General features: G+C 41.5%; 1 protein-coding gene across 1 annotated transcript in view; it reads right to left on the bottom strand.

Annotated features, from left to right (window-relative positions):
- Positions 1–23,234: 23,234 nt before the first annotated feature.
- The window catches only part of Pcyt1b (phosphate cytidylyltransferase 1B, choline), a 78,401-nt gene continuing 73,981 nt past the window's right edge, over positions 23,235–27,654 (bottom strand). Inside the window, exon 8 of the mRNA XM_090326078.1 lies at positions 23,235–27,379. Within this exon, the coding sequence (XP_090182204.1) occupies positions 27,167–27,379 (213 nt within the window). The 3' untranslated portion in view covers positions 23,235–27,166. The remainder of the gene's footprint in view (positions 27,380–27,654) is intronic.

Raw genomic sequence — 27,654 nt, forward strand, 5'->3', positions numbered from 1 at the left:
CTTTTGTCTATTCCAGATACAACAGATCCCACTGTTTTTTTTTTTTTTATGATCAAATACTGTATTTATTCCAACCTAGGGCCTGGAGAGTCTGGAAATGGAAGGCATCTGCTGAGTGTGTCTTAATAATTTAGTCCCAGGAACCCTCCTTTCTTGTCTTATATGTGTTCCTTCTGCACTCTGGTTTAGACTTGTTTTTACCTTCCATCTGACTGTATTCTCACTGTGAGGTATGGCACCTTTATGCGATACTTTACTTGTGAAGGCATTTATTTTATTTTAAAAGTTCATTTGTATGCTTCCATTCTGTCGATTAAAACCCTCCCAAAAAGTTGCCTTGGAAATTTTCACTGAACAATTTGGTTTCAAAGATCGTAAGTGAAAAACTGTCCTCTCGTTGATATCAGATTTGTACAGAATGGAAACCAAAGCTTTTATACTTTCATAAAAATCTCACCAATTTACTACTGCATCATTGGCCTATTATATTCTTTTGTACTTATATCAAAGAGAAACATTATGAAATTATGAAAAAGACTGTGTCTTCCTAATTTTCATTGTCATTAATTTTAGACAACTTTAGAATTGTCGGCTTAATCTGATTTTCACAGTTCTTCTTGCTGGAAGTTGGAAATAGGAACTAGCAGAAGACTTAGAATAAGGAAGGAGGACATTATATTTACACTTAATACCAGAAGCACTTAAGAGTCCAGAGTCAAACCAACTTCTACTACAACTCCACAGTTTGTGTTCCTATTCACCATAATTTTTGCATGATTTTAATATCCATAAAATGTTTCTGCAGTTCTCCAATATGAGTCCCCTGATTTAGACATTGGAACTTATAGCTCGGTGTGGTGGTGCACAACTATAATCCCAGCCCTTGCGAGGCTGAGGTGGGAGGATCACGTGTTCAAGGCCAGCCTGGCTACATACAAGACTCTTGTCTGAAGAAAAAAAAAGTTTTAACTGCTGAAGTATTCTTCTTCCTATAGACATACTATGGAAGCGGTTTAGTTGTCTTTACTGCCATCATAGTTAGTGATTTTCCCCCAGGAGGAGCTGTGCTCATGATAGCTGCACTTGGCTTCATTGCAGCTTTCTTTTGTAGTGCTGCTGAATCTGATTCTCTTCCATTTGATTATCTTACTTATCCCTTCCATGACTTTGACACAGAATATATACAGAATACATATGATATGCATATTTATAAACATAAATATATGTGTGTATTCTGTATATGTATACATAAATATGTATATTATCAGTCGAATAAAGGAACTGTCTGTGTATTTCTCCCAAGAGATGAATCATACAGCAGCTCATTGGTTTGAGCTTGAGTCTGAGTTTTGGGAAGTGAAACAGTTGCATATGATCATTTTCTTGTGCTGTGAACAGTATAAAAATAGTGATCCTTTGCATTTCAAGATACAAACATGACATAGCATGTCCATATTTTATTAGGCCTCAATTTCCAAACACCTACCTTTACATTTTTCGAGTATGATATACTGTGATGGAAAGGAAGCAGTAGGTTCAGGTCATGGCAGCTACTGCCTCATTATAACAGTATTTGCAGGACTGTCCTGGGGCTTGAACTCAAGGCTTGATGGTTGTCTCAGACTTCCTTTTTGCTCAATGCTAGTGCTCTACCATTTGAGCCCGGGCTTCACTTCCAGCTTTTTGGGTAGTCTATTGGAGATAAGAGTCTTACAGGACTAGAAATGTAGCTTAGTGGTAGAGTGCTTGCCTAGCACGCATGAAGCCCTGGGTTTGATTCTTCAGTACTATATAAACAGAAAAGCCAGAAGTGGCACTGTGGCTCAAGTGGTAGAGGGCTAGCCTTGAGCAAAAGAAGTTCAGGGACAGTGCCCAGACCCTGAGTTCAGGCCCCAGGACTGGCAAAAAAAATAATTACTATAACCATCATTGGGAGAATTTTGGGACTATCTTACAATTCCCAATGTTTTTGGTTGTAATGCTCTTTTGGACTTGACCATATTGTAATAGGGTTTTATAGCCTGGCTTACAGATTCCTTCAAAGAAACTTTTCCATTCAGTATCAAGTTTAATCATGATGGTGCCATGAGGTAGACCATGCAGGAACAGCTCTACTCTTCCTGTGAATCCCAAATGCAGTTAAGTAGTTTGCTAGGGTGCAGAACCAAAGTGAGTTGTTGGGTCTTGTTCTGAGGTCTGTGCTCTCCACAGTGTACCAGGTAATTAGCATTGTACCTTTTGAGGAGTTTCTTAGGCATATTAATCCTCTAGGGTAAGCTATGCTGTAAACCAAAAATTTTCTATAATACAAGGTAATTCTACTCAGGAGAGGTTTTCTTTTGTATATTTTCATTTTGGCAAGTGCGTTGGAGGAGATAATCAAATGGATTTGGCAGCTTTTATTGGGAAAAGTAGGCACCTTAAAATGTATAACTGTAGGTAATTACTAGAAGTATTTAGGCTTAATTCTATGTTTGAATGAATGAGAGCTTACTACCAATCCTTCCATATAAGACTCCACATGCAAGAGTTGATGCTTTTATCCTTTGGTAGCTTTAGTTAAATTCTCACGTATTTACATTTTTTTTTTCATTTTTTTGGTTGGTCGTGGGACTTAAACTCTGAGCCTGGGTGCTGTCCCTGAGCTCTTCAGTTAAAAGCTAGTGTTCTGCCACTTGAGCCACAGCACCATTTCTGGTTTTCTTGTGGTTAATTGGAGATAAAAGTCTCACAGACTTTAGTGCCCAGGCTGGCTTTGAACTGTGAGCCTCAGATTTCAGCCTCCTGAGTAGCTAGGATTACAGGCATGTGCCACTGGCAGCCTGCGTACAAATGTATTTTTATTTCTGCTGTTTATGGACAACAATTAAGCTGCCAATTTGATTCTTGAATCACATTTTTTTCTCTTGATTCTTTGAGGATGTTACTTCATTGTTGATTTCTGGTGACACTAAAAGATGGATTTTTCTTACTTTTTTGCATATGACCTCCTTGCTTGCCAAGGATAATGTGATGCTTTGTCCATCCTTGAAATTAGTGACTTAATTTGAGTATATCTGAGGGTTAAGTGTTTTCTTTTGTCTTTGTCTAATGTACAGTGAGCATAAGATACTGATATTTCTGGCCTTACTGGATTATATATTCTTATGGGCTATCATATTCTTTAAGAATTTGTCATCCTTCTGGCTTTCTTTATCCTTCACATTTATCTTTTTTTGATGGCTTTTGTCTACTTGTCTTCCTTCACTCTGTTTGATTTTTCCCCCTCAAGTCATCCTCCATATTTCAGTGCCTCGAATTTTTCTACTGTTGTTTATATGTCCCTACTGTTATAGGTTTTTTTAATTTACTTTTTCCCTTAGATCATCATGTTATCGTGTGTGTGTGTGTGTGTGTGTGTGTGTGTGTGTGTGTGCGCGCGCGCGCGTGTGTGCGCGCGTGCGCGCGCCAGTCCTAGGACTTAAACTTAGGCCCTGTGTGCTGTTCCTGAGCTTTCGTACTCAAGGCTAGTGCTGTACCACTTGAGTCACAGATCCATTTCCAGCTTTTTAGTGGTTTAGTGATAAGAAGCTCACTGATTTTCTTGCTGTGGCAGGCCTCAAACCATGATCCTCAGAACTCAGCCTCCTGAGCAGTTGCGATGCAGGCAGCACCTGGCTCGTGTTGTCCTTTGTGATTCCTTGTTTCCTTTCTCAATACGGGACCATTTTTTCTAAACTTTTCAGTCTCTGAAATCATTATTTGTCCAGAGTGTATTTATGTCTTTTGCCTTGTCTGTTAGATACCCTTGGAGTCCAAGGTATGAGGTTATGGCTTTTATATCAATTTCATGATAGATAGCTTCTTGCTTAACTTCTGAATGTGAGTGTCTGAGGACAGGAGCACTTACACAAACACACATTGATTCTGCCATCTTTCCCAGTGGTCCAGGTGCTTAAACATTGACTTTGAAGATAATGTCCTTCATAATCTATATGTTAGTAGACAGAAGGAACCAATATTGCCAGCAGGAAAGCACCATTAACAGCTTAATAGAGGGGTTGTGTTTACTGTTCTGTGTGAAAAGATAACTTTTAACTCAGGTTCCTGTTCCATTGATTAGAAATATCACTACCTTCTGGTTTAAACATAGGGAACAGATGACATTTTAATGAAATGAAGAAGTTATCAGCCACTGACAATGATTAATTAGTTAATTAAATATACCAGAATATTTCAAACAAGCATATAATCAGTTTTCAAGAGAAGTATAAGCTCTTTCTGTTAATGGGGTGTTGTCAGGGAGTCTCACTGAGGTGGTTAACCCTTCTGAGAGCTTTGCTGTAACAACTCTCCTTATCTGTCTTTTCAATAAATCCTTATAAAATGTGGCTCATCAAGAAATAGAAAAGCCAGAACCCACAGTTCACACCTATAATCCTAGCTACTCAGGAAGCTGAGATCTGAGAATCACAGTTTGAAGCCAGTCCAGGCAGGAAAATCGAAACACTAATCTCCAGAAAGTGTGGTACTGTAGCTTAAGTGGTAGAGTGCTAGGGAAGGGAAGGGAAGGGAAAAGTGTGCTAAGTTGGGTGGGTGCCAGTGTCTCATCATTGTAATCTTAGCTACTCAGGAGGCTAAGATCAGAGAATCATGTCTAAAGCCTGTCTGGGCAAAACATTCCACAAAACTCTTATTTCCAATTAGCCAACAAAATGCTGGACTAGAGGCATGAGTTAAGCTGTTGAGTGCTAGATATAAGCAAAAAAAAAAAAGACAAAGACAAAAAATAAGCAAGCATGAGGCCCTGAGTTCAAGTCCCTTGTATTGACCATAAAAGTAAAAAAAAAAGTATGCTAGGGATGGTAGTGTCCACCTATAATCCCAGCATATGAAAGGCTGAGGCAGAAAGATTGAGTTTGAAGGCAGACTTGTCTCTAACATGAGACCCTTTCTAAGGTGTTAAGTCTTCATTGTGATTTTTTTTATTTATGAATATTTGAATAGGAGGATATAGGTTAATGTTTTAGGAGTGTGTTTTCAGGTAAGTTATGGGGTGCGAGATTTATTTGGTTTGCTGGTGGGATTGAACCTTCTTTGCCTTAATGATTAGCATGTCCCAGTAGACAATAGCAAAATTGTGTCATCTTCAGAGCTCTTGCCTAATACTCAAGGAGGACAAGTGACAGCCTTGTTCTATTTAACTTCACTTAAGGCAGGGCTTCCTCTTAACTAAGCTCAGAGTTAGCCCTAGTACTATACTGTTGTGAGACAGAGAGTATTAGATGCTGTCTTTCATTTGAATGATATCCATGTCTTCAACATGCTAGAAACTACCAAGTGCTGGACATTTGTTAGTGATCAAAGCAGAGAGAAATCTCTAGAAACAAAAGATGATGTAGGTCAGTTGGGAGATGAGTACCATGGAGAAAAAAAAAATGTACCAGAGAGCTGCATCAAGCCTCCTTTCTCACCGTTGGGTTCATCATAGACAAATGTGTTCATCTCAGGCAAAGTGTAAATGAGTCACCAGTTGTTTTCTCCTTTGTATCTATGGATCTAAATGTGGAGCGTCTTATCTTCGGTGCCTGGCTCTGTGCCAGGATCTGTCAAAGTCCAGGCAGAGAGAGAAGACTTGAGATGATGGGATGATGATTTCCCCATATTTTCCATGTGAGACATAGGGCTGTCACTTCCACTGTGTAAGAGAAAACTCTTCCATGCCTATGCCAATCCCATTTACACACAGAGCTAGAGTGAGGACTTGTAGTTCTCCCAACCCACCCATTCTTTTGCCCCAGGGGCCAGAGCTGAGTCACCCAACAGTGAGAGGCTAACCTAATTAGAAAAGAGGAAGTGATGTGTCTAATTATTCCCATGGCCCAGGCCAATTTGCCACCATTTAAATGGACTTATTTGCATATGAACAAAAACACCTTGGGGCATCATTACTGAAAGTCTCCAGCCAACATCTTCATATAGTTTTGTGCCTGCATTAAGAGAACCCCCCCCCCCGCCCCGCACTTATCTCACATTAATATACATCAGGGGTTTTACTAAAACCATACGACATTTTGCATGTACATTGCTGTTTTCTACCCAGGGTGGAGAACTGACCTCAGGTTTCAACATCCTTTCCAGTGGAGACACTGTAAGCCTAGGACCTTTGATGGAGGTCTGAAGTCTCTTGAAAACCATAAGAAACATTTTGTTGTTTGGAATCCCATGGTCCAGTGTGTACTGGTAGGAATCTATTTTTTTGTGGGCCTCTTTTTTTTTAGTATAAATATTGAAGAATTGAAATAGTAACATTAGATCCAGGAAGCTTACAGTGAAAAGAGTGTGAACTTAACCTGAAAAAATATTTCTCCGTTCTATAAATCTCTCAGTGACATTTGAATTAATCAAGCATAATTAAATGTAGTTAGATTTTTGTCAGATTGTAGTTCAAAATAATATTCATCTATGGAGAGGGTAATATATTCTGTAGAAATTTTATTAAGCACTTTAGTTAAGCAAACACTAAGGAGAACAAAATCAGCCTCAGGAAGGTTAATTACTAAAAAAACACAAAGTATAGTAGATTATGTAAATTATTTTAATTTTGAATACCTTGGCTGGAACTTTAATTTACATAGAGAGGTATTTTGGATTTGTTTTTCACATTCTATTTTCCAAAAGTACAGAATTATACTTGCATTCTTTAAAAGTTCTAATCATTCCAAGATTCTATTAAGTTTGATCAACTTTTCCTATTATAGTTTCCAAGAAATGAAGACTCACAGTTGGATTCTAACTAATTATTTTCGAAGTCTATCAGGTTTGTGTTAATTAAAAGAACTGTATTTTATTTCTATACAAAAGATGGTTTTAAGAGAAGTATCAGCCCATGTGAGACTCTGGAATAAATGTTTCTTTTAAAGAAAAAAATAAGATAGATAAAAGAGAATTTAGACCATAATGATAATTTTTTAAATTTTAGTAGCTTCTTTAAAGAGAGGAGTAAAAACAGATTTCATTGATTTTATATGTATATTTTTTATATCTGAAGACTTACATTTTCATTACCCTTTCCTGTCTCAGGGAATAGCCAAGCTTTCATAAGAATTCCATGAAAATCTATAGAACTGTATTATATTTAGCTTGGTAGCTCTTAACCAAACCTCAAGCTACAGTTTCAAATATTGTCATTTCAGGAATGTAAATTACAAAAAAAAACCACTCTTGCTCTTTTCATGACAAATGACACCCAAATTTGCTTTGTAGAGAATACACATCCAGGTCTCTTTACTAAGTATCAACTTCTCTGAAGTTTTCATAGAAGAATTCTTGCAGTTTCATTTTGCTTGGTAATTTGTTTCCTGTTCTTTATTTTCCATGAGGACACTTTACCATGGGAATTGTCTCCTTTTGGGATAATAAATTTTCACTTAAAAAAAAAAACAAAACATTCCATTGGAAGGAGCTCTATAGCTAAAGTGATAGAGGGCTAGCCTTGAGCTGAAGAGCTCAGGGTCAGCCCCCAGACCCAGAGTTGAAGCCCCACGACCCACAAAAAAAATGTTGAATAATCTGAATTTCTCTTAATCTAGAATGGCTCACTAAATATTCTTAAAAATAAAATCTAGGCTGGGCGCAGTGCCTCATGCCTGTAATCCTAGCTACTCAGGAGGCTGAGATCAGACAAGGTTGAAAGCCAGCCCAGGCACAAAAGGGTCTGTGACCCTTATCTCCAATTAACCTTTAGAAAACGGGAAGTGGGGCTTGGCTCAAGAGGAGGTCAGTAGCCGACCTACCCTAGAGTCAAAGAGCTCAGGGAGAGTGCCCAGGCCGAGTTCAATCCCCATTACCCACCAAAAAAAAGGTGTTTGTGAAATCAGGAAGGGAGTGTTCTATTGTTTAAATCATAGCATTTCTTTCTCATAAATTCCATTTTCTTTTTTGTCCCTTAAACTGCTAGAAGTGAGAAACATCAATCTGAGTTTTGAAAGGTACCACATATTCCCAGTTAGAGCTAGCTCATGCCTTCATGAATCTTTAAAGAAAAAAATAAATGTCTGAGGTGACTGTCCCATAGGCTCAATGAGAATGTTGTTGAATATGTGTAGCTTAAACCTATAACTGTAGGGATCTAAAAAGATCCCTGCCTGCCACTGAGGGACTAAGCCAAATCTCCGGAAGAGAGGAAAGCTTCCCCTCAGGTCTTATGACCAGATAGAAAGTAAAATTGAAGGGAAAGGGGCATGGAAAGGTCCAGTACCTGCTCATTTTGCCCATTGGATACCTGGGTATTTTTCCTTGAGGAAAACCTCACATAAAGTCCTTGGGTTTCTTGCTTTTCACCTTGAAAATTTCCTGTTAGAACCCATTTGACCAATACTTAATTTTTGCACATACTTAATTTTTTTAGACTATACACTTAAATGTATTTTGACTCTTGAGGGCGACAACCAAAGCAAATGATAAAGGATAGTGATTTGTATTGCAGTGGTTGGAGATGAATCTCAGTGACGGGGCACTTGACCAGCATGTGTGCGGCCCTGAGTTCCATCCCCAAAACCACAAAAAGAAAAAGAAGGTAATGGACTGCATTCAGGGTTGCAGAAAGAATTCGGTTGCTCTTCCATTCCCATTCTGTTCTTTTGACAGTCATGCGTCATTATCATCCTGCATTGCACTAGAACTGAATGCTACACTCTGGTGAGAAGATGGAGTCTGACTTCAGTCACCACTGGAACCTACTTCTTTAGTGTTCTGGTTAACTCCTATCTGCAGAGTTGGTGTTGGTTAAAATCACTTGAGGTTGTAATTGATGCCTACATACCATCTGTTGCTCTTAAGTTCACACTCCCCACCCCCCACACAAAAGTATACAAGTACTAGAAATTGAAATCGTTCCCAGATTTAGAACAGAACCTGTGAATGCCTTGATGGAATTTTTTAAAAAGGGGATTGTGGAATAAAATAAACCTTTTTGAGCATATCTAAAATGCTGCAATGAAGTGAAAAGTCCCTTGCTTTGCTGAATTTTCTTCATAGCTTTTTGACTTACAAAAGTGTTGTCTTAACCGGGAACAATTACTGGTTTGATGACCAAAAACACTAACTTGCACATGAGATAAATATTCATTACAGTATTTGTACTCACAAATGCAAATTCAACCTGCTTCACTTTGTGCCTCTGTCAGCTTAGTTACAATGGTAAATGTACACACATGTTCAGTGTTTCCAAGCAACCTTGTGATTTACAGAATAAAACTCAGCTCCCCTGACCCCCAAGTTCTGTGCTTGTCTCTGGGCTGGTTGCTACACGCTGTCATGAATGAAGAATGATTATGGATGAGGTCATTTCGTCACTCCCTGTTCCATGGAGAAAAGTATCTTGTGATTATCGGAGAAACGGAGCTAGCTCAGATGACAGTCCCATCCATTGAAGGCAATCTGAGGTCTCCATCACAGCCAGCCCAGTCCTGCAGCACCCGGCCCATTCTGTACCCCAGTAACCAGAACAATAAAATGATACTTGTCATTCACAGAGTTTCAGAGTGGTGGTGTTTCAGTTCTCATCGCTGTCACCTAGACATTTTGTCTTCTCTCTGTGTTTGAAATTACACATATGAGCAACAGTAACAGGCACGTTTGCAAATTGCTGGGAGTGCCCAGGGAACCCTAAATGCTTAGGATCCATTCAAGGGAAAAAACAGCTCTTTGGATTCCATGTAGCAGGGAACATTGGACTCAACTTTGAGAGAATAACTACGAGCAAAATATAAGAGCTGTGTTGGGCAGGGAGTGTGGCCTAGTGGTAGAGTGTTTGCCTAGCATGCATGAAGACCCAGGTTCGATTCCTCCGTACCACATACATAGAAAAAAAAAAGCTGGAAGTGGTGCAGTGGCTCAAGTGGTAGAGCACTAGCCTTAAAGCCCAAGGACAGTGCTCAGGCCCTGAGTTCAAGCCTCAGGACTGGCAAAAAATAATAATATATATATATGAGCTATGTTATAGTATACTCATTGTATTTTCCTCTTTATAAATTCTTTTTAGATTTAATTTTAGCTTTATTGAAAAGGTGATGAGCAGGTGGGGTTACAGTTACAAACTTGTTCAGCCATTCTGGAAAGCAGTATGGAGGTCCCTCAAAAGTCTAAACATAGAGCTCCTCTATGAACAGCAAGCCCACTCCTGAGCATGTACCCAAAAGACCACAAGCAAGGTATTTTTCACGGATAGAGGAAGGAAGGCAATCTGATGTATTGTACAACCACAACATTTTTATAGTGAAAAAATAATTATGCTATATGTAAAACAAAAACTTTTTTTTGCCAGTCCTGGGCTTGAGCTCAGGGCCTGAGCACTGTCCTTGGACTTTCCTCAAGGCTAGTGTTCTACCCTGAGCCACCGCACCACTTCTTGCTTTTTCTATGTCTGTGGTACCAAGGAATCAAACCTGGGTCTTCATGCATGCTAGGCAGGCACTCTACCACTAGGCCAAACTCCCAGCTCCCAGAAAAATACTTCTGCTGTGTGTTTACAAACTGATATAAAGTGAGACAAAGATAACCTGGTCATAGCTCACCTACACCAGAATTACTTGAAATGCTGATTAAAGGTAAAGTCAAATTTCTGAGATTAAGACATGAGAACATTTGAGCAAATACCCTAGAAAAATTCTTTGTATGTCTTAGACCTGTCACTTGAATTTTTCAACTAAAAGACTGTTGGACCTATGATGTCTGTTAAGAGAACTCAGCCACATTAGTGCCCACGAAGACATTTTAGGTACAATGATATGCATCCCAAATAATCAAAAAGATATGCTCTTCAAATTTTTTTTAGCAGTGTGTCACTCTTTACTGAACATTTAGTAGTGAAGGGAGAGTGTATTTTTAATAATTAACATTAAAAACCAATACCAGGGGCCGAGAGTTTGGCCTAGTGGTTAAAGTGCTTGCCTAGCATGCATGAAGACCTGGGTTCGATTCCTTGGTACCACATACATAGAAAAAAGCCGGAAGTGGTCCTGAGGCTCAAGTGGTAGAGCTCTAGCCTTGAGAAAGTCCAAGGACAGTGCTCAGGCCCTGAGCTCAAGCCCAGGACTGGCAAAAAAAAGCAATATCAAACACACACACACACACTTGAAACTTTGAGACAGACTTTGAATGATTCTTCATTAACATCAGGACATGATTATTCTAGGAACTAGTTGCTTAGTTCCCTCATCTGCAATATTAAGGAATAGACTACATGGATTCCAAGTCATTTTCCACATTTGATGTTTTATGACACACTACAAAGACCAAAAATATAGTTGGATGTGGTAATACACCCCTGTCATCCCAGCACTTGAAGGCTGAGGTAAGAGGACCCTTAGTTCAAAGCCAACTTGGACTATGTAGCAAGAGCTTGTGTCATCAACAGCCAAACACCAGTGGCTCATGCCTGTGACCCTAGCCACTCAGGAGGCTGAGATCTGAGGATTGTTGTTCAAAGCCAACCGGAGCAGGAATGTCTGTGAGATACATCTCCCGTACACTACTCAGAAAAAGCAGACCTAGAGTTCAAGCCCCAAGACCAAAGGGAAAGCAAGTAAGTAAATAAATGGAAACAGTTGATAAATCAATTCATGTTAAATGTTTTGTCCCAAAAAATGCAAAGTTAGTGTCTTCAGTTTTGCTAAAGAGAAGTGTTAAGGCAGGTAAATATCTGATGTCCACAGCAGTAACAACTTGAGGAAGTAACATATTCTAAAAACAAGTCTAAACAATGGTGCTTGAGCTTTCACTCTGAGAGAATTTTGCAGCAAATGCCTTCAGAAGGCAGCATGGAGACCCTGAAGGAAGAGGTGCTTGCATGAGCACCATTTTCATACTAAACTGCAAGTCCAACTGGCAGCCAGCTCTGTCATGGGCCCCCTCATTCTTATGACAGCAAATTGGTTTTCTAAGAGGATTTTTTTGGTGTTTCCTAATTTTACCCATTCACTAGGCAAACTATGAGCTGGTAAAATGTATAATCAGTAGCTTCACCCATTCCATGGACTGTACCAGAGATCCTGCTCAGTGACTTAGGAAAGTAACTGCAGTCAGAATTTTACAACATCTGTATGTATTTTTCATATGAATGGCCCTCTCTCAGCCAATGTTCCGGGCCTGGCTTGACATCTACAAGGTAAGTACCACCAGTTTACACTCCCAGAGAGTCTGCAACTCAATTTCAAAGAGTTCCATGAAGCTGCTACAAAAGATTGCTCAATAGCATGTATTATTTTTATTTGTCCTTCACAAAATCCTCCCCAGATGACTTAATAATGCATGCTTCCAAGTCATTATCTGCTGATAATATTTTCAGATGTTCATGTCATAATAGCACATAGATTTATGCTTTGATCACATGAATAAATCATAAGGCATCATGAAGATAGGGTTGCCCTCTGCGAAAGGTTTCTCTACCCATTCACTACTAGAACTCCAAATTGTTACAGAATTATCTGTCTGTGCTATTGGTCATGGTTGCCATGTTCAATTGTGACAGGAAGTAGATTTCAATTTTTATTTTCAATATAACTAGCCACCTACGATTAGCAACAAGCAGTTGTCTCTAGCCGTTTCATCTATTGGATTTTATTGTTGTTGTTTGAAAGTCCTTAGGTTTAAAACTCATGTCCTCATGCCTATCACACAGGCCCTCTACTGCTGAGCTATATCTCCAGACGTTTTATGGGATGATTATTTTTGAGACAGGGTCTCCCTTTCCTACCTGGATGTACACCCGCACCACGATCCACCTGTATTAGACTTCCAGTCCTCGCTGGGATGACAGATGTATGCAACCATACCAAGCATCTTTTCACTGAGATGGAGTCTCACTGACTCTTCTGCTTGTATTGGCCTGGAACTTCCGTCCTTTAATCCCAGCTTCCCACATAGTTTAGGATGACAAATGAATATACCACTATGTACAGATATCAGGTGAAAAGAGGTCTTCTGAATTTTTCTGCCAATCTGGCCTCAAACCACAATCTTCCTTAATCTCAGCTTCCCATGGAGCTAGGATTACAAGCTTTGAGCCACTGACACCTGTCTACTCACTTCTTAATTTTATTATTAATAAATATAGTTTATTGTTACTATAAAGGTGATATAAAAATGGTTTACTGTTTTATCCATCAGGTAATGAGTACATTTCTTTTTCTTTTTTGCCAGTCCCGGGGCTTGAACTCAGGGCCTAGGCAGTGTCACAGAGCTTCTTTTGTTCAAGGTTAGCACTCTACCACTTGAGCCACAGCGCCACTTCCAGCCTTTCCTGTTTATGTGGTATTGAGTGGGGAATGATTGGTTGTTGAGATCTAGTTTAATTCCATTGTAATCTGATTAGCTACAAGGAGTTACATGGATCCTTTTGTATTTGCTCAGGCTTGCTGTGTGTCCTAGGATATGGTCAGTTTTAGAGAATGGTCCATGGGCTGCTGAGAAGAGTGTGAATTATGTGGTTGTTGGGTGAAATAGTCTTTAGATGTCTGTTGAATCCATTTGGGTTATGGTGTAATTATAGAAGCTTCTTTGCTGAATTTTGTTTGCCTAACCTGTCCTTTGGTGAGCGTGAAGTGTTCAAGTCTCACATTATTATTGTGTTGGGAATCTATCATGTTCTGTAAGACAAAGAGTATTGGCTTAATATATTTAGATGGTCATTGGTACATGAACAGGAAGTACTGTGATTTCCTCTTTGTGGATTATTCTGTTTATTAATATAGAATGATCTTCCTTGCCTCTTGGTACTGACTTTAAAGAGAAGTCTATTTTATTTATAGCAGTATAGCTACACCAGGCTTCTTGCTGAATGTATTTTCATGAAAGATCTTTTTCCATCCCTTCTCTCAGAATTTGTGTTTATCTTCGACTGTGAGATGAGTGTTTGGGAAACAGCAAGGGTTGGATAATGTTTTTTGATCCAATCTTCTTCTCTATGTCTTTTGCTTGGAGAGTCGAGCCCATTGATGTTTAACATTATTAAGGAGAAATATGTCATTATTTCCTGCCATTTGTTTTCCTATAACTTTCTTTTTTCCTATTCTTGTGTTTACCAACTAGTCTTGTAGAGATTGTTTATTCAATGCTGTATTTCCTTGACTTTGGTTGTCTTCTTCAGGTAGTACGCCTTCCTTTTGTATCCTTCCCTTTAGTATCCTTTACAGTGCTGGTTTAGGGTTTATGAATTCCTTTAGTATTTGTGGTGAAAGGTTTTAGTTTCGCTGTCAATTGTGAATATTAGTTTCACTGGGTACAACAGTTGAGGATAGCAATTGTCGTTCAAAGCTTGAATTATAACACTCCAGGCTCTCCTTGTGACCAGAGTTTCTGTGGAGAGATGTGGAGTGATTCTAACTGCCTTTCCACTGTAATAAAGTTCCCCCTTTAATTTTGCTGCATTTAAAATTGATTCCTTGTTTTGGGGGAGGACTTTTTGGTTTGTTTTTGTTGTTGTTTTGCCAGTCTTGGGCTTGAAGTCAGGACCTGGACACTATCCTTGGGCATTCTCAAGGCCAGTGCTCTATCACTTGAGCCACAAGACCATTTGGGGCTTTTTTTTTCTGTGTATGTGATAGTGATAAATCGAACCCAGAGCTTCAAGCATGCTAGGTATGCACTCAACCCTAGGCCACTCCTGGCCCTGATTCTTTGTTTTTGAAGTCTAGGAATATTTCTTCTTGGATCCTGTCTTCTAGGAGTTCTGTGTGCCTCTTGTCAGGTGGACATCCAGCCTGGAAACGCAACAGCAAGCTTTTGGGCCTTCTGGAGCACAGATTCCCAGTGCTGTGTGTAGCTGGTGGCATCCCTCTCTTGGATGCATGTGAACTAGATTGGGTGCAGACCCCAGGTGGAACATTGGCGGCGTGGGAACGCATGTACTCACTCACCACTGGCTTTTAGAGGCCCAGCTGGGTTCGCTCACAGGTGTTGGAGATCCTGCTCCTGGGGCGAGAGGCCCAGGACTGCTCCCGGTGTTAAGTGGCCAGCCTGAAGGGGCTTTCCAAGACTGTTCTGGGGTTAAGACCTCCCCTCCACCGCCACTGTGTCCACTCCTGGCGTTCCGGATCCACGGATTTGGAGAAGGGAGGACTTTTGAAGTTACCTTGTGCAATGGTTTTGTCTCAGAAAATGGCCTTCCTTGTGTGTTGCTGTGGCTGCCTTTTCCAGTTGCGAAATTCAGCTTCCGGATCCCAGGTATGTGGTTGCTGTCTGCTGGTGAGGTTGTAGCGAGCTGGAAAAGGGAGGGAGGAGAGGAATAGAAAAAGGAAAGGAAAGGAAACAACAATATCATGAGATGGCTCCCTGGCCAGAGGCTGCCGCGCAGCCGCACTGAGTGCCTTCTTTGGTTTCTCTGTGTTTCCCCTCTTGAATCCTCTTGGTTGGTGTCAAACTCTGATTATTTCTAGCTTGTTCGGTGCGTTCTCTTGAAGTGGAGTACCATGCTAAAGACTCTGTTTCCCTGTTTGGTTAATCTTTGTCACGATTCTGCCATCTTGCTTTCTCATTTGTTAATTTTTTTTTAAATGAACATCAATCAACTGTTTTTAGTGCTCAGTTGATTAGGTGTTTGGTGGCAACTGTCATTTTCAAATGTTGGTCTTAAATCCTTTCTCTTCTACTCATGGATGATGCTTTTCACATAATACTCTGCCTTTGGGTAAAATAACAATATGAAGATTTTGTTGTTGTTGTTGTTTTCTGTTGTGGCCACATGGCCAGTCAGTTTTCATCCCTGCTGTACAAGTATTGATCATTGACCTTTTGAATTCAGCTACAATTAGGTTCACTTTGTTCCCTGAGTTAAAGGATTACTATAAGAGGGTATCAGTCTGGTTCTATGTCCTTATGTCAGAGGCCCATCCTTGGAATGCACCAGACCGGTTCTAGCAGGTATTTAATTCCTTAAGATCTCCTGACATATGACAGAATTAGAAATCATTGATAAAGTTCAAGTTTAGAACTGAATATAAGAACTATAACAGATATTCTAAGGAGAGAATTGCAAGGGCTCAATAATCATGTACATAGGATCATAAAAAATGATGTTCATCTGAATGAATTCCAAGAAATGGAGAGATTCGTTTTATTGTACTCTTTGCAGTTTTTTTTTCTTAAGTTTCTTCTCTTTTGCCAGTTTTTTTTAAATTTCTGTATTCTTTGTATATAAGTTCATCTGATTTGGGGAGGAAAAAGGAAATCACAAAAATGGTGGGACACAGGGTGAACTAACTCAGCAGTAATACTCACTGGACATTATGTTTGAAATGAACTCTACAACTTGGGAGTGAGGAGAGGGAGAAAACTGGCAGAAGACAAGGGGAGGTTGACATTGTTCAAAAATAAATGTACTCATTGCCTTGCAACTTTAACCCCTCTATACATCATCTTACAATACAATTTAAATTAAAAAAAACTATAACAGCTGGGCGCTGGTGGCTTATACCTATAATCCTAGCTATTCAAGAGGCTGAGATTTGATGATCACTGTTCAAATCTAGCCAAAGCAGGAAAGTCCATGAGACTCTTAGCTCCAATTATCACTAAAATGCCGGAAATGGAGCTGTTGTTCAAGTGGTGGAAAGCTAACTTTGAACAAAAAAAGCTTAGGGACAGCATGTAGGCTATAAATTAAATCCCCAGGACTAGCACAAGGAAGGATGGAAGGAAGGAAGGAAGGAAAGAAGGAAGGAAGGAAGGAGGGAGGGAGGGAGGGAGGGAGGGAGGGAGGAGGGAGGGAGGGAGGGAGGAAAAGAAAAAAAATAGCTAGAATGCTGGCAACAGTAATCTTATCAGGAGATAAGCAGGACTAGGATGCTGTCAACTTTCCTGATGTTCCATTTAACATGTGATAGGGAAAGATTTTCGAGGGCAAAAAGGCCTTGTCAGTTCAGATTAGGGCAACTACACAGCCCTGCTCTTTCTTTCTGTGTGTGAAACTCTTAAGTTAGGCTACCAGTTCTCATTGGCATTTCTGTCCAAACAGAATTTGCCAGTTCTCAAACAAAATAAACACATATTAATAATTTCAATAACAGTGATGGAGGCAGAAGCTTTTGACAGATCCTTCTAACAGCTTCATATAATTGTGTAATTATTTCTAAAGTTAGAGATAATTACTGTTACCTTAACTATAGTAATTGCAATGGATTTTCCCATGGGAAAAAAAATTCTCTTCTTCTAGGGCTACAAGTGCTAATGGAGAAATAGGTTATAAGGGGGAAATAAATGCATTATTATTCAGACTAGTGAGCTGTCAGGCACTCTGGGAGGAATTGAGGGTGAGATCTAGAAAAACTGTCTCAACCGTAAAACAGTTTAAGCTATTCCCTGAGATGCCCTGGGCCCATGAGTCAAGTCCTCAAAGTAAAGGCAGTCAACAATAATGGTGATAGCTTACCTGCAGCCTGGCTGCTGTCCATGGGTTTGGATATGAGATGAAATTATCCATTTCCTCTCTTCAGCATATTCAGAGTAGTTTCAAATCAAACAATCTTTATTAAATTTGATTTTTCTGTTTCCCTTTATAATACAGAAGAGTTGGAAATCTTTGCTTTCTGGAAAGTTAGAGTGGTGCACTCCAAAGAGATAAATAAAATTAGAAAGTTAGGTGACTGTAAAATTGTTTGGAATGAAAGCATGTAAATTGAGGTAAGAAGTGAAGTTGAGAGACATGGGAAAGGATGATCACAGAAGGGTAACATTGGTCAAGATGCATTGTACTTATAAACGGATTAGCTGAATTGAAACCCCTTTGAACAATGAAAGATTATTTTTTTTGCCAGTCATGGGGCTTGAACTCAGGATCTCGACACTGTCCTTGAGCTTTCTCAAAGCTAGCTCTCTACCACTTGCGCCATTGCAACACTTCTGGCTTATTCTGTGTATGTGGTACTGAGGAATCGAACCAGGGTCTGCATGCATGTTAGGCAAGCACTCTACCACTAGGCCACACTCCTGGCCCAAAGATAAACAAAAATTTCTATTTAGTAGACTCAGAAATTTTGATGGCCAAACTATACAGTTAGGTGAGGGCAAGGACAGAGATTAAATTTCATGTCCTCAGCATCTGTTGGGCCACCCAAATGTTTATTGAACCCTTTCAATGGAACTAGATGGCAGGCCTTAAGTTAAACTGAATCTAGGGCCACAGCAGGAAAAGAAGTTATCAGTTTGATACTTGATGGCTGCTTAAATTGTTTACAGTTTAAGTCATCTGCAGTCAGCATCCAAAAGAGAAACACCAAAAGGAGAATAGGCAGGAAATTGGACCCTTAGGCTTGTTTCGGTGGGAATGTGTCCAGTGATCAAAGATTTTCATTCACTACCTTTTCAGTTACATTCTTGGTAGCACCATGTATGAATGGAAGGACATGGATAGGGGTGGGGGGAAGAATGCTCTTCAACTTCTTTTGCTACTGACCTGTGTTCAGGAGTTGAGGATTCCATATTTCCTCTCATCATATGCCAGCTAGTATGCTTATTTAGATGAGACATCGGGCCAGGAGTATGGCCTAGTAGTAGAGTGCTTGCTTAGCATGCATGAAACCCTGGGTTTGATTCCTCACTGCCACATGCACACAAAAATCTGGAAGTGGTGCTGTGGTTCAATGGGTAGAGCACTAGCCTTGAGAAAACCTAAGGACAGTGCCCAGGCCCTGAGCTCAAGCCCCAGGACTGGCAAATAAATAAATAATTAGGTGGGACATCTCCAATTGTTATCTGTTCCATGCTTCTCTTGTGAGTGGGTTGGGAAATACTTGGGTCATCCTTTAGCTGTTAACTAGTCATTTAAATGTAAGTGGAAATAATTATAAGGAAGAAAATATCTCTATCTGAGAGAGCACGAATACTATTGTCCCTTGACCTAGAAAAGATTCAAAGATTTGTTGGGTATATGAAAGCATACTATCACTGGCATCCCAGCTCTTGGGAGCTGAGATACAGGAGGATCACACATTCATTTGAGGCTAGACTAGGCTACATAGACCATGCCTCCCCCTCCCTGCCCTGCTCTCACCCCACCTCCCATGCAAAGGTGATCACGCTAGCCAAGAGTTTGGCCTAGTGGTAGAGTGCTTGCAAAGGTGATCACACTAGAAGAATGACTTCTCAAGAAGATAGTCACTTGTTAATCCTCACAACCTGGGAACATCACAAGAAGTAATTAAGGTTGCTGTGACAATGGTGGCTTGACCTTTTTCTGGATTATCTGAATGGGCCCAGTGTGAGCCCACTTGCATGTGGGTGAGGGAGTCAAAAAGATGTGTGCCAGGATAAGGCCACATGAGAAAGACTTGGCCAGTCACTGCTGGCTTTGAAGATTCTAGAGAACCATGAGTCAAGGAAATGCCAAGTTATTACTAGTCACAGCTGATTTGGATGAATCTAAAGTCCAGCACCAGTGGCTCATGCCTGTGATCCTAGCTCCTCAGGAGGATTGTAGTTCAAAGCCAGTCTGGACAGGAAACTCCATGAGAATCTGAGCGCCAATTAACTACACACACACACACACACACACACACACACACACACACACACAAAAAAAAAAAACACGCCGCGCGCACGCGCACATACACACATCAAAAAGTGTAGCTATAGCTCAAGTGGTAGAATGTTAGCCTTGAGCAAACAAATTTCAGGACAGCACCTAGGCCTTGAGTTCAAGTTTCAGGACCAGCACACATGTATAGAAAGATAAAGCTGTTCAACAGATGCTTTCCCGGAGCCTTCACACAGGTACTGCTGTTACCTGACAACAGTGCCTGTTTACTGCTTTAGCACAAGGCATCCCATATTGGACTTCTGACCTCTAGGACTATCAAATAATAAAACAGCCTGGTCAGAACTTACTCAATTCATCATAATTTGCTTTGGCAATGGAAAAGACATACCTTTTCCACTTTGCTCTCGTTCATCACTGGTTATCAGACAAGAAGAAAGGGATCAGTGACTTGGTTGTGTTAGTGTGGATTTGTGACCAGGGTAGTGAATGGCATCTCATCGACATCCATCCATTGGAAAATTACTACTAAACAAGTGAGAGAGACATGTCATCTTCTCAAGCTGTTTAATGGGGCATAACTTGTTACTTGAAGATTGTAAAGTTATTTGCAAGTGTTATCAAGTTAAAAGTGACCCTGTGGAAAAAATAAAGTATTCCATACTGTTTCAACTATAGGCTCAATTATTTTTTTTTTGTGCCAGTCCTGGGGCTTGAACTCAGGGCCCGAGTGCGAATCCTGAGCTTAAGGTTAGCACTCTATCACTTGAGCCACAGCTGTACTAGCTTTTTTCTGGATAGTATATTGGAGGTAAGAGTCTCATGATCTTTCCTTCACTGTGGTTTTGAACCATGATTCTCGGATCTCAGCCTCCTGGGCTGTAAGCTAGGCTTACAGGTGTGAGTTAACAGCACCTGGCCTGATTCTCATTAATTTTTTTTTTGCCAGTCCTGGGCTTGAGCTCAGGGCCTGAGCACTGTCCTTGGACTTTCTCAAGGCTAGAGCTCTACCACTTGAGCCTCAGCACCACTTCCAGCTTTTTTCTATGTATGTGGTACCGAGGAATCGAACCCGGGTCTTCGTGTATGCTAGGCAAGCACTTTAACCACTAGGCCAAACTCCCAGCCTCTCATTAATTTTTAATGGGAGGGTACATTATCAAATATTGTAGGTGTGTCTAATCCCTTCAACAGAACTCTTGCTCAGAGTACAGTAAGCTTACAGATAAAACCAGGCTGGAAGCCTGGCATGGTGGCTACTCAGGAGGCTGAGATTTGAGGATCTTTGTTCAAAGCCAGCCCACGCACTAAAGACCATGAGACTCTTATCTCCAATTAACCACTAGAAAACCCAAAGTGGCACTGTGGTTCCAGGAGCAGGGAGGTAGCCTTGAGCTAAAGAGCTCAAGGATAGTGCTCAGGCCCAGAGTTCAAGCTACATGACCGACCCCCGCCCCCAAAACAACAACAACAACACCTTTCCAACCCCAACAAAATAAGTATATAAAGTTAAGAAAAAGAGAACTTGATTGAAAATGACAACTGAGCTACATATGAACTTGTGGTCCTCCTTCCTCAGCATTCTAAATGCTGAAATTATAGGCATATACCATCACGTCCAGGTACTTGATGTTTAGAGAACTGGATCACTGGTTATGCTTTGCTGTGTATGAAGTGTCATGCTCTGTCTGAAATGCATCTCTATGGGAGACTTACCTAACAGATGTTGCTGAATACGTGGAGCAGTCTCCTACACATTCAAACCTAATAGCCAGGGGCAAGGAGTGTGGCCTAGTGGTGGAGTGCTTACCTAGCATGCATGAAGCCCTGGGTTTGATTCCTTGGTACCACATACACAGAAAAAGCCAGAAGGGATGTTGTGGATCAAGTGGTAGAGCACAGTGCCTAGACCCTGAGTTCAAACCCCAGGATTGGCAAAAAGGAAAAAAAAATCTAATAGCCAATGAGGACTCCAACACAGATGTCTCTGTGTGTTAGTGGAAAAAAAAATAATAGTGTACCTTTTCTCCAGGAATATTGTTTCATAACAAAGTTTAATCCACTTAGAATCAAGTCTCAAGGTTCTTAAATCTGAGTTTTATCACACTGTAGAATTTACTGTTTTCCCTCCACATATCTTAGGTACCATAGATGTTGAGGAAACCAATAGCTCTTGCTTTAAATAGAGCCTGCTAAAAATGTGTTTGATCTGTGTGGCAAAGCTTCAGTACAGTCTATGAATAATAGGCATTCTATTTTAAAACTTCCCTTACTGACTCCAGCCCTGGCTCTGTGTATTTTAGAGCTCAGGCTAGTGTTATCACTGCAGTCATTTCAAAGCACTAACCCTCTCCAGATGGAGTTAATGGAAGTTCCTAAGTTCAGTAGGGGCGGGGGGGGGGGGGTACACAGTGCTCAGAATATAACATCTGCCCTTACTGCTGACATTTGTCATCCTGATTTAGCACCACTACCTCCATCTGTTTGTCTCTAGCCGATAGGGGTGGCTTTGGCCCAAAGATGGAAAAGCAGTTGGAATGGCTATTTCCCATAGCCTAGGAATATTTGAGGAGCATTCCATTGAGTGACAAAAAAGGTGGATGGGACCCAAGAGGCTTTATGGGGATGCTCCAAGTGTGGGAATGAGATCATTCATGCTGCTGGTGGTGGAGGCCCCAGGGGAACACAGGAGTAAGCGCCTTTATCCTGGTCACTCCATGACAACATGAGAGCTGGGAGAAATTTGGGGAGCAAGCCAGGTTGCTTTCGTAAGTCTGGAGACCTTTATAAACAAAATGGTGGGTCTGTTCCTAAACTACCCCTTTTTTTTCTGGTACCAGGACTTGAGCTTGGGACTTTGTGATTGCTTTACTTTGTTGCTCACAGCTAGTGCTCTGCCACGTGAGCCATATCCTCAGCCTTGCCTTTTTGCTGATCATTTTGGAGATAGAGTTCCACAGTCTTTCCTACCCAGGTTGGCTTCAAACTAGGATCTTCCAGATCTTGGCTTCTTTTTTATTTAAAAAAATATATATATTGTTTGTTTTCCAGTCCTGGGACTTGAACTTAGGGATTGGGCTCTGTTCTTGAGCCTCTCTGTGCTCAAGGCAATTTTCTACCACTTGAGTCACAGAACCACTTCTGGCTTTTTCTGTGGTACTGAAGAATCAAACCCAGGGCTTCATGCATTCTATGCAAGTGCTTGATCTACCACTAAGTCACATCCCCAGCCTAGATCTTGGCTTCTTGAGAAGCTAGGATTACAAGTGTGAGCCAACTGTGAATATCTCCCTAAACTTGTTTGCTTTTTTGCAAGTCCTGGGGCTTGAACTCTGGGCCTGGGCACTGACTGTCCTTGGACACTTTTTGCTCAAGGCTAGTGCTTTGCCGCTTGAACCACAGCGCCACTTCTGGCTTTTTCTGTGTATGTGGTACTGAGGAATTGAACCCAGGGCCTTTTTGCATGCTAGGCAAGCATTCTGCCACTAGTCTACATTCCTGGCCCTAAACTTATGTTTTAAGTTAAGAAGTAAGTCATTTGGCAACTTCAAGGCATGACCCCATTCAACCATGTGAAGATTCAGATCTTCCTGGAGCCACAGCTGTCTAGAGCCAACCAGTGAGCTGGGAAAGCTGCTACAATGCCCATAGTTTCTACTTATATAGAAACACACAGCAACACATTTAAGAAACACAAGCAAAAGTGCAGTTGTGCATCCCTTTATTTATAAATGAATTGGGAATGCCAGAGGGACGGAGAGGGAGGGATGCAGATAGGGAGAGGGGCTAATTCCAGTAGTTTGCATTATTCAGCACCAGAACAAATGCTTGGGCATAAGGTCGTGCTTTAACCCAGACAAGTCACCATCGTCCTTTTTTTTTTTTTTATGTACAACAGTCTTAAGCATGGATGCTCTTCTTATGGCTTTGTCCCCAGACACATTGCAGTGACATAACAAATAAAAGGAAGGAGTCTAAAGAGAAGTTGAAAATGCCTCATGAGCTATCTCTCATTTGTGGAGATTGATCAGGATTAGTGCTGAGAGGATGCCTGAGAAGCAGGTATATCTCTGTTAGATTTGACTGGCCACTCATGCTGTCTCACCTTCCTTTATGTATGACTGGAGTCCTAAAGGAAGTCCTGGGGGATGGAGAGAAAAAAAGTCTGTGCTCTTCCTTCCTTCCCACTCCCAAGGATGGGCTCACAGCATGTGTGCATAGAGCAAGGCATAGAGCAAGACTGAGATCCCACGGCTGTGTCTCTTCCATGCAGAGCAGGCCGAAAGCCAGGCTTCATCCATGTCTTACTTTTCCTGGGGGGTCGGCTTTCCTTTGCCTTTTGAAGGTCCTGGCACACAGCAGCTTGCTTACCACAAAAGGGCCATTCCATAGGATGACTGCATTACAAGGCCAGGCCTGTTGTAGAGCTTCAGGAAGGGGTCACCGTTTGGTTTCAGAGTCCCCCTAGGAGGCTGTGGGGGTTCTAGAAGAAGCAGGTCCAGAGGCAAGGACCTACCTGCTGCGTATCGGCTACCTTTAGAGATACTAGACAGGAATCTCTCCTCTTTCACCTTTTAGGGGCCAGGTTAATCCTGGCAAAAGAGAGGAAAACACCTATCCTCAAACTCCCACTCCGCGTCATTGTCATTTCCTTTTGTCTGTCCCTTCACAGTCCTGAGTCATCATGTTCAGCCTGCCCCTTCTATACCTTAATGGAACAGAAAGAATCTCTTTCCCTGCCTTTGTCATTGCCCATTATCTCACTCATTTATGACATGCTTACTATAGGCATTCTTTTTTGGGGAGGGGGGTGTCCGTCATAGGGCTTGAAGTCAGGAACTTGGGTGCTGTCCCTGAGCTCTTTACTTCAAGGATAGTCCTCTACCACTTTGAGCTGCAGGTCCACTTCCGGTTTTTGGGTGGTTAATTGGAGATAAGAATCTCATGGACTTTTCTATCAGGGCTAGCTTTGAACTGAGATCTTCAGATCTTAGCCTCCCTTGTAGCTAGCATTACAGATGTGAGCCACCAGTTCCCTGGCTCTGTATGTATTCTTGTTGTAGCCTTAACTTACTCTTGGTCATGACAGTTGACTGGGTGGCACAAATAAAAGTGGCCAGAGCTCTTTCTGTGTGTAGGGAAAAGTCCCAGAGAGAGTGAGAGACAAGCAAGAATAATCAAAAGTTGGATTACAGAATCCCCTCTATATTCCTTCTCAATAGAATTAGGGCCTTGTGAAGATGGAGAGGTGGAGATTAGAAGGATGAGATTTTTGAACCCGCTTATGGGTTAACTCATCCCTGAACATTTCCATTGCTGGTCATTTCCTATAATTGGCAGCTATGGTGGCACAATCTGAGTCATGTAATGTGGCACCTGTCAGTATGGTGTGTAAGGCTTGGAAATTTAAAGTCAGTCAGATATATCAACCCCATACTATTTTCCCTAGAGCAGGACTTGGGTAAAATGGATCCACCTGCACTGGGCTATGGAGTCAGAGCATTCAAAGACCTCCCCCAAAGAGGTTTTCATGTATAAAATGAGGTCTTAAAATGGCTTAAAGAAGACTTTTTTTTTCTTTCACTTCATATTCTCTCATCAGGAGCTTCTTTTTTCTCTACCACCTCCCTTGGCTACCTGGTCTTCTTCTTTCCCTGTCACAAGTATCAGTCAACTGAAATGGTAGGCATACATGCGCAGTCTGTCCTGGGTGCATGGGCGGACAGAAGAGGACAAGGAAGCAAGATGGAAGAATGGAGCCCTGGCCTCTCACTGGAGAGTCTTCATGAAAGAACTTCCCTTCTCACATACCACGCTGCTGCCAGCCCTCTGTTCTGCAGGAATGCTTCCCAGAGTTCTGGGGGAAGAACCTAGAACAAGGTGATGCCAAGTCAGCTTCATCCTGTATTCTTTCTCTCCAACAAATACTACTCAATTCCAGGTGGGAAGGGAGGTAGACTTCAACACAAAGGGGAAAAACAAAACATGCCACCATCTTTCATTGGGTGTCCCCAGAAAACGTGTCCCCAAGGCCTCTGAAAAGGGATACTTCTGTTACAAGAGGTGGTAGATTGTGCCTCCAGTTGCTGGTTGAGGCCTCTGCTCTGTCGGGCCCTAAGCTCTGTCTGACTTTAGCAGGGTAACTAGGTGGTACCTCCTTCTACCAAAGAGTTTCAGCCTTCACTGGGCCTGCTTGTCCCCTATATACACCACCAAATAAGCTGTAACTTCAAGCAACTTCTGTGGGAAACTTAGAGTCTTCATTACATGAGCAAACTTCAGGCCAGAAACAAACAAACAAAACCATACTACTGCCTAAACCATTCAAAGAACTAAGTCTCTAGTTCCTTGCAGAACTGTCCAGAGCCTCTCTTCATCTCTCTCCCCCCAAAAATAAAATGTTGTCGAGGGCCATGAGAACAACAGTCATTTTTTTTTTCTGGTTGGGACAGAACATTTCTGCAGAAATCTAGAATGAGCTTTTGATAAAAATGTCCAAGTCACAAGAGAACCACATGGTTCTTTACATAAAGGGTTTCAGCAGGACATGAGGGTGGAGAGCAGGAGAGAAGTATACATTAAAATGTCTTCACCATATATTCATATTGCATCTGGTATTCACCTTAGGGTAGCATATTTGGAGCATACATAGAACAGATACGTGCAGGTAGCACCCCCTATCGTTATACTATGTTTGGTACATTGAAGTGTTACTCAAGATCTATGAAACTAAATTGGTCAGAAATGGAAAGAGCCATTCCATAATAGCATCCTTGAGGGAGAAGCTTCAGACATTTATCGTATGCCACACTTAGGTGTCAAAGCAAAGCAAAATCCTCTTTTTGTTGTTGTTGTTCTTTAAAGACAAAGTAGTCTTTCCTTGTTGCAGTTCCTACCAATGAAGGTCATTTCTGGAAAGCAACAAAGACACACCAATGATGAGAAGGTTACAGCCAAGAGCATGTTAGCTTTAGGTGAAGTTCATCTTGGAAAAAAAAAATTCTCCTTTGAATGAGATGTTAAGGTTCATATTAGACCATCTGTTGTTTCTAGACCAAAGGGAAGCTGTGTCGCTGAATCACAGCCCTGCAACTAGAAGGAGTTGATCCATTGCAAAGTCATGTTTGAGTGGCTGAACTGAGAAGGCTGGAATTTGTCTTTAAACTTGACTAGTTTGATGTGATTTCTTTGTCACATGGACTGGAAGTGAATTTAGGCTAGCAGAGCTTGCGAGGCAGGAGGCAACGTGCAGGGCCTTCAGACAGCTGGAAGTAGCAGGTTGAAGGAACAGCCAATTTCCTCCAGCGGTTTCTTTGAGGAGGATGGGTATACAGACCAAAGCAGAAGTCACTCCAGCGAGTGCAAGAGTTCCTAGTTCCTTTCCTCAACAAGGTTAAAGTGGAGTGACTCTAGATGATGCTAAGAAGGTTGGTGCAGGTTGTCTGGCTGGAAACCTCCATGCTAAGCCCAGGGTGGGCTTTGTGGAGAATTGAGGAAGACTGGTTCCAAATGACATCGTCCTGTATCAGAGCTCAGGGTCTCCCTGCTGAGCTGCAGCTGCAGTGACGCTTGTATTTCAAACACCACTCATTCATCCTCGGAAATCCCTCCTCCCCTTCCTGTGTGGTGTGGCTCTTGCTTACCAGCCTCCCTCCTTTACTTCTCATCCTCATCTCCCTCACTCATGCTACTGATGGAGGCTGAGGCTGCTTTGGGTGAGGAAGGAGGGGAAGTTTTGATTGGGAGCCATGAGAAGGTAGGGGAGGGGGAACGTGAAGGAGACCGGCTCCTGGTTGGGCTGCTCACAGGGCTCTGCTTGGGGGATAAGGCCTGTAGCATCCGGCTACTCCTCTCTTGGAACATCTGCTTCTAAAGAGAAATTGGAGAGAAGGTATCTATTAACATAGCAAACTCCGGTGGCAACTCAACAGAAAGGACAGATAGGATGGAGATCCACTCCCTCAAGCATGGCACCCACAAACATAGACTTCCATGCTATCCACCACCATGGTTGGGAAAAGAATTAAGTGTGATGCTGAGGCAGCGAGGATGCCCGTACCTACGATTACACTTATTGCTAGTTCTTGGGATTCTTCTTACCTTGTTTTCCCCAGCTATCTGATTTAACTGAGTATCTCTCTGTC

Source organism: Megascapheus bottae, chromosome X (assembly GCF_031878675.1).
Source record: "Megascapheus bottae isolate mThoBot1 chromosome X, mThoBot2.hap1, whole genome shotgun sequence".
NCBI classification, from domain to species: Eukaryota; Metazoa; Chordata; class Mammalia; order Rodentia; family Geomyidae; genus Megascapheus; species Megascapheus bottae.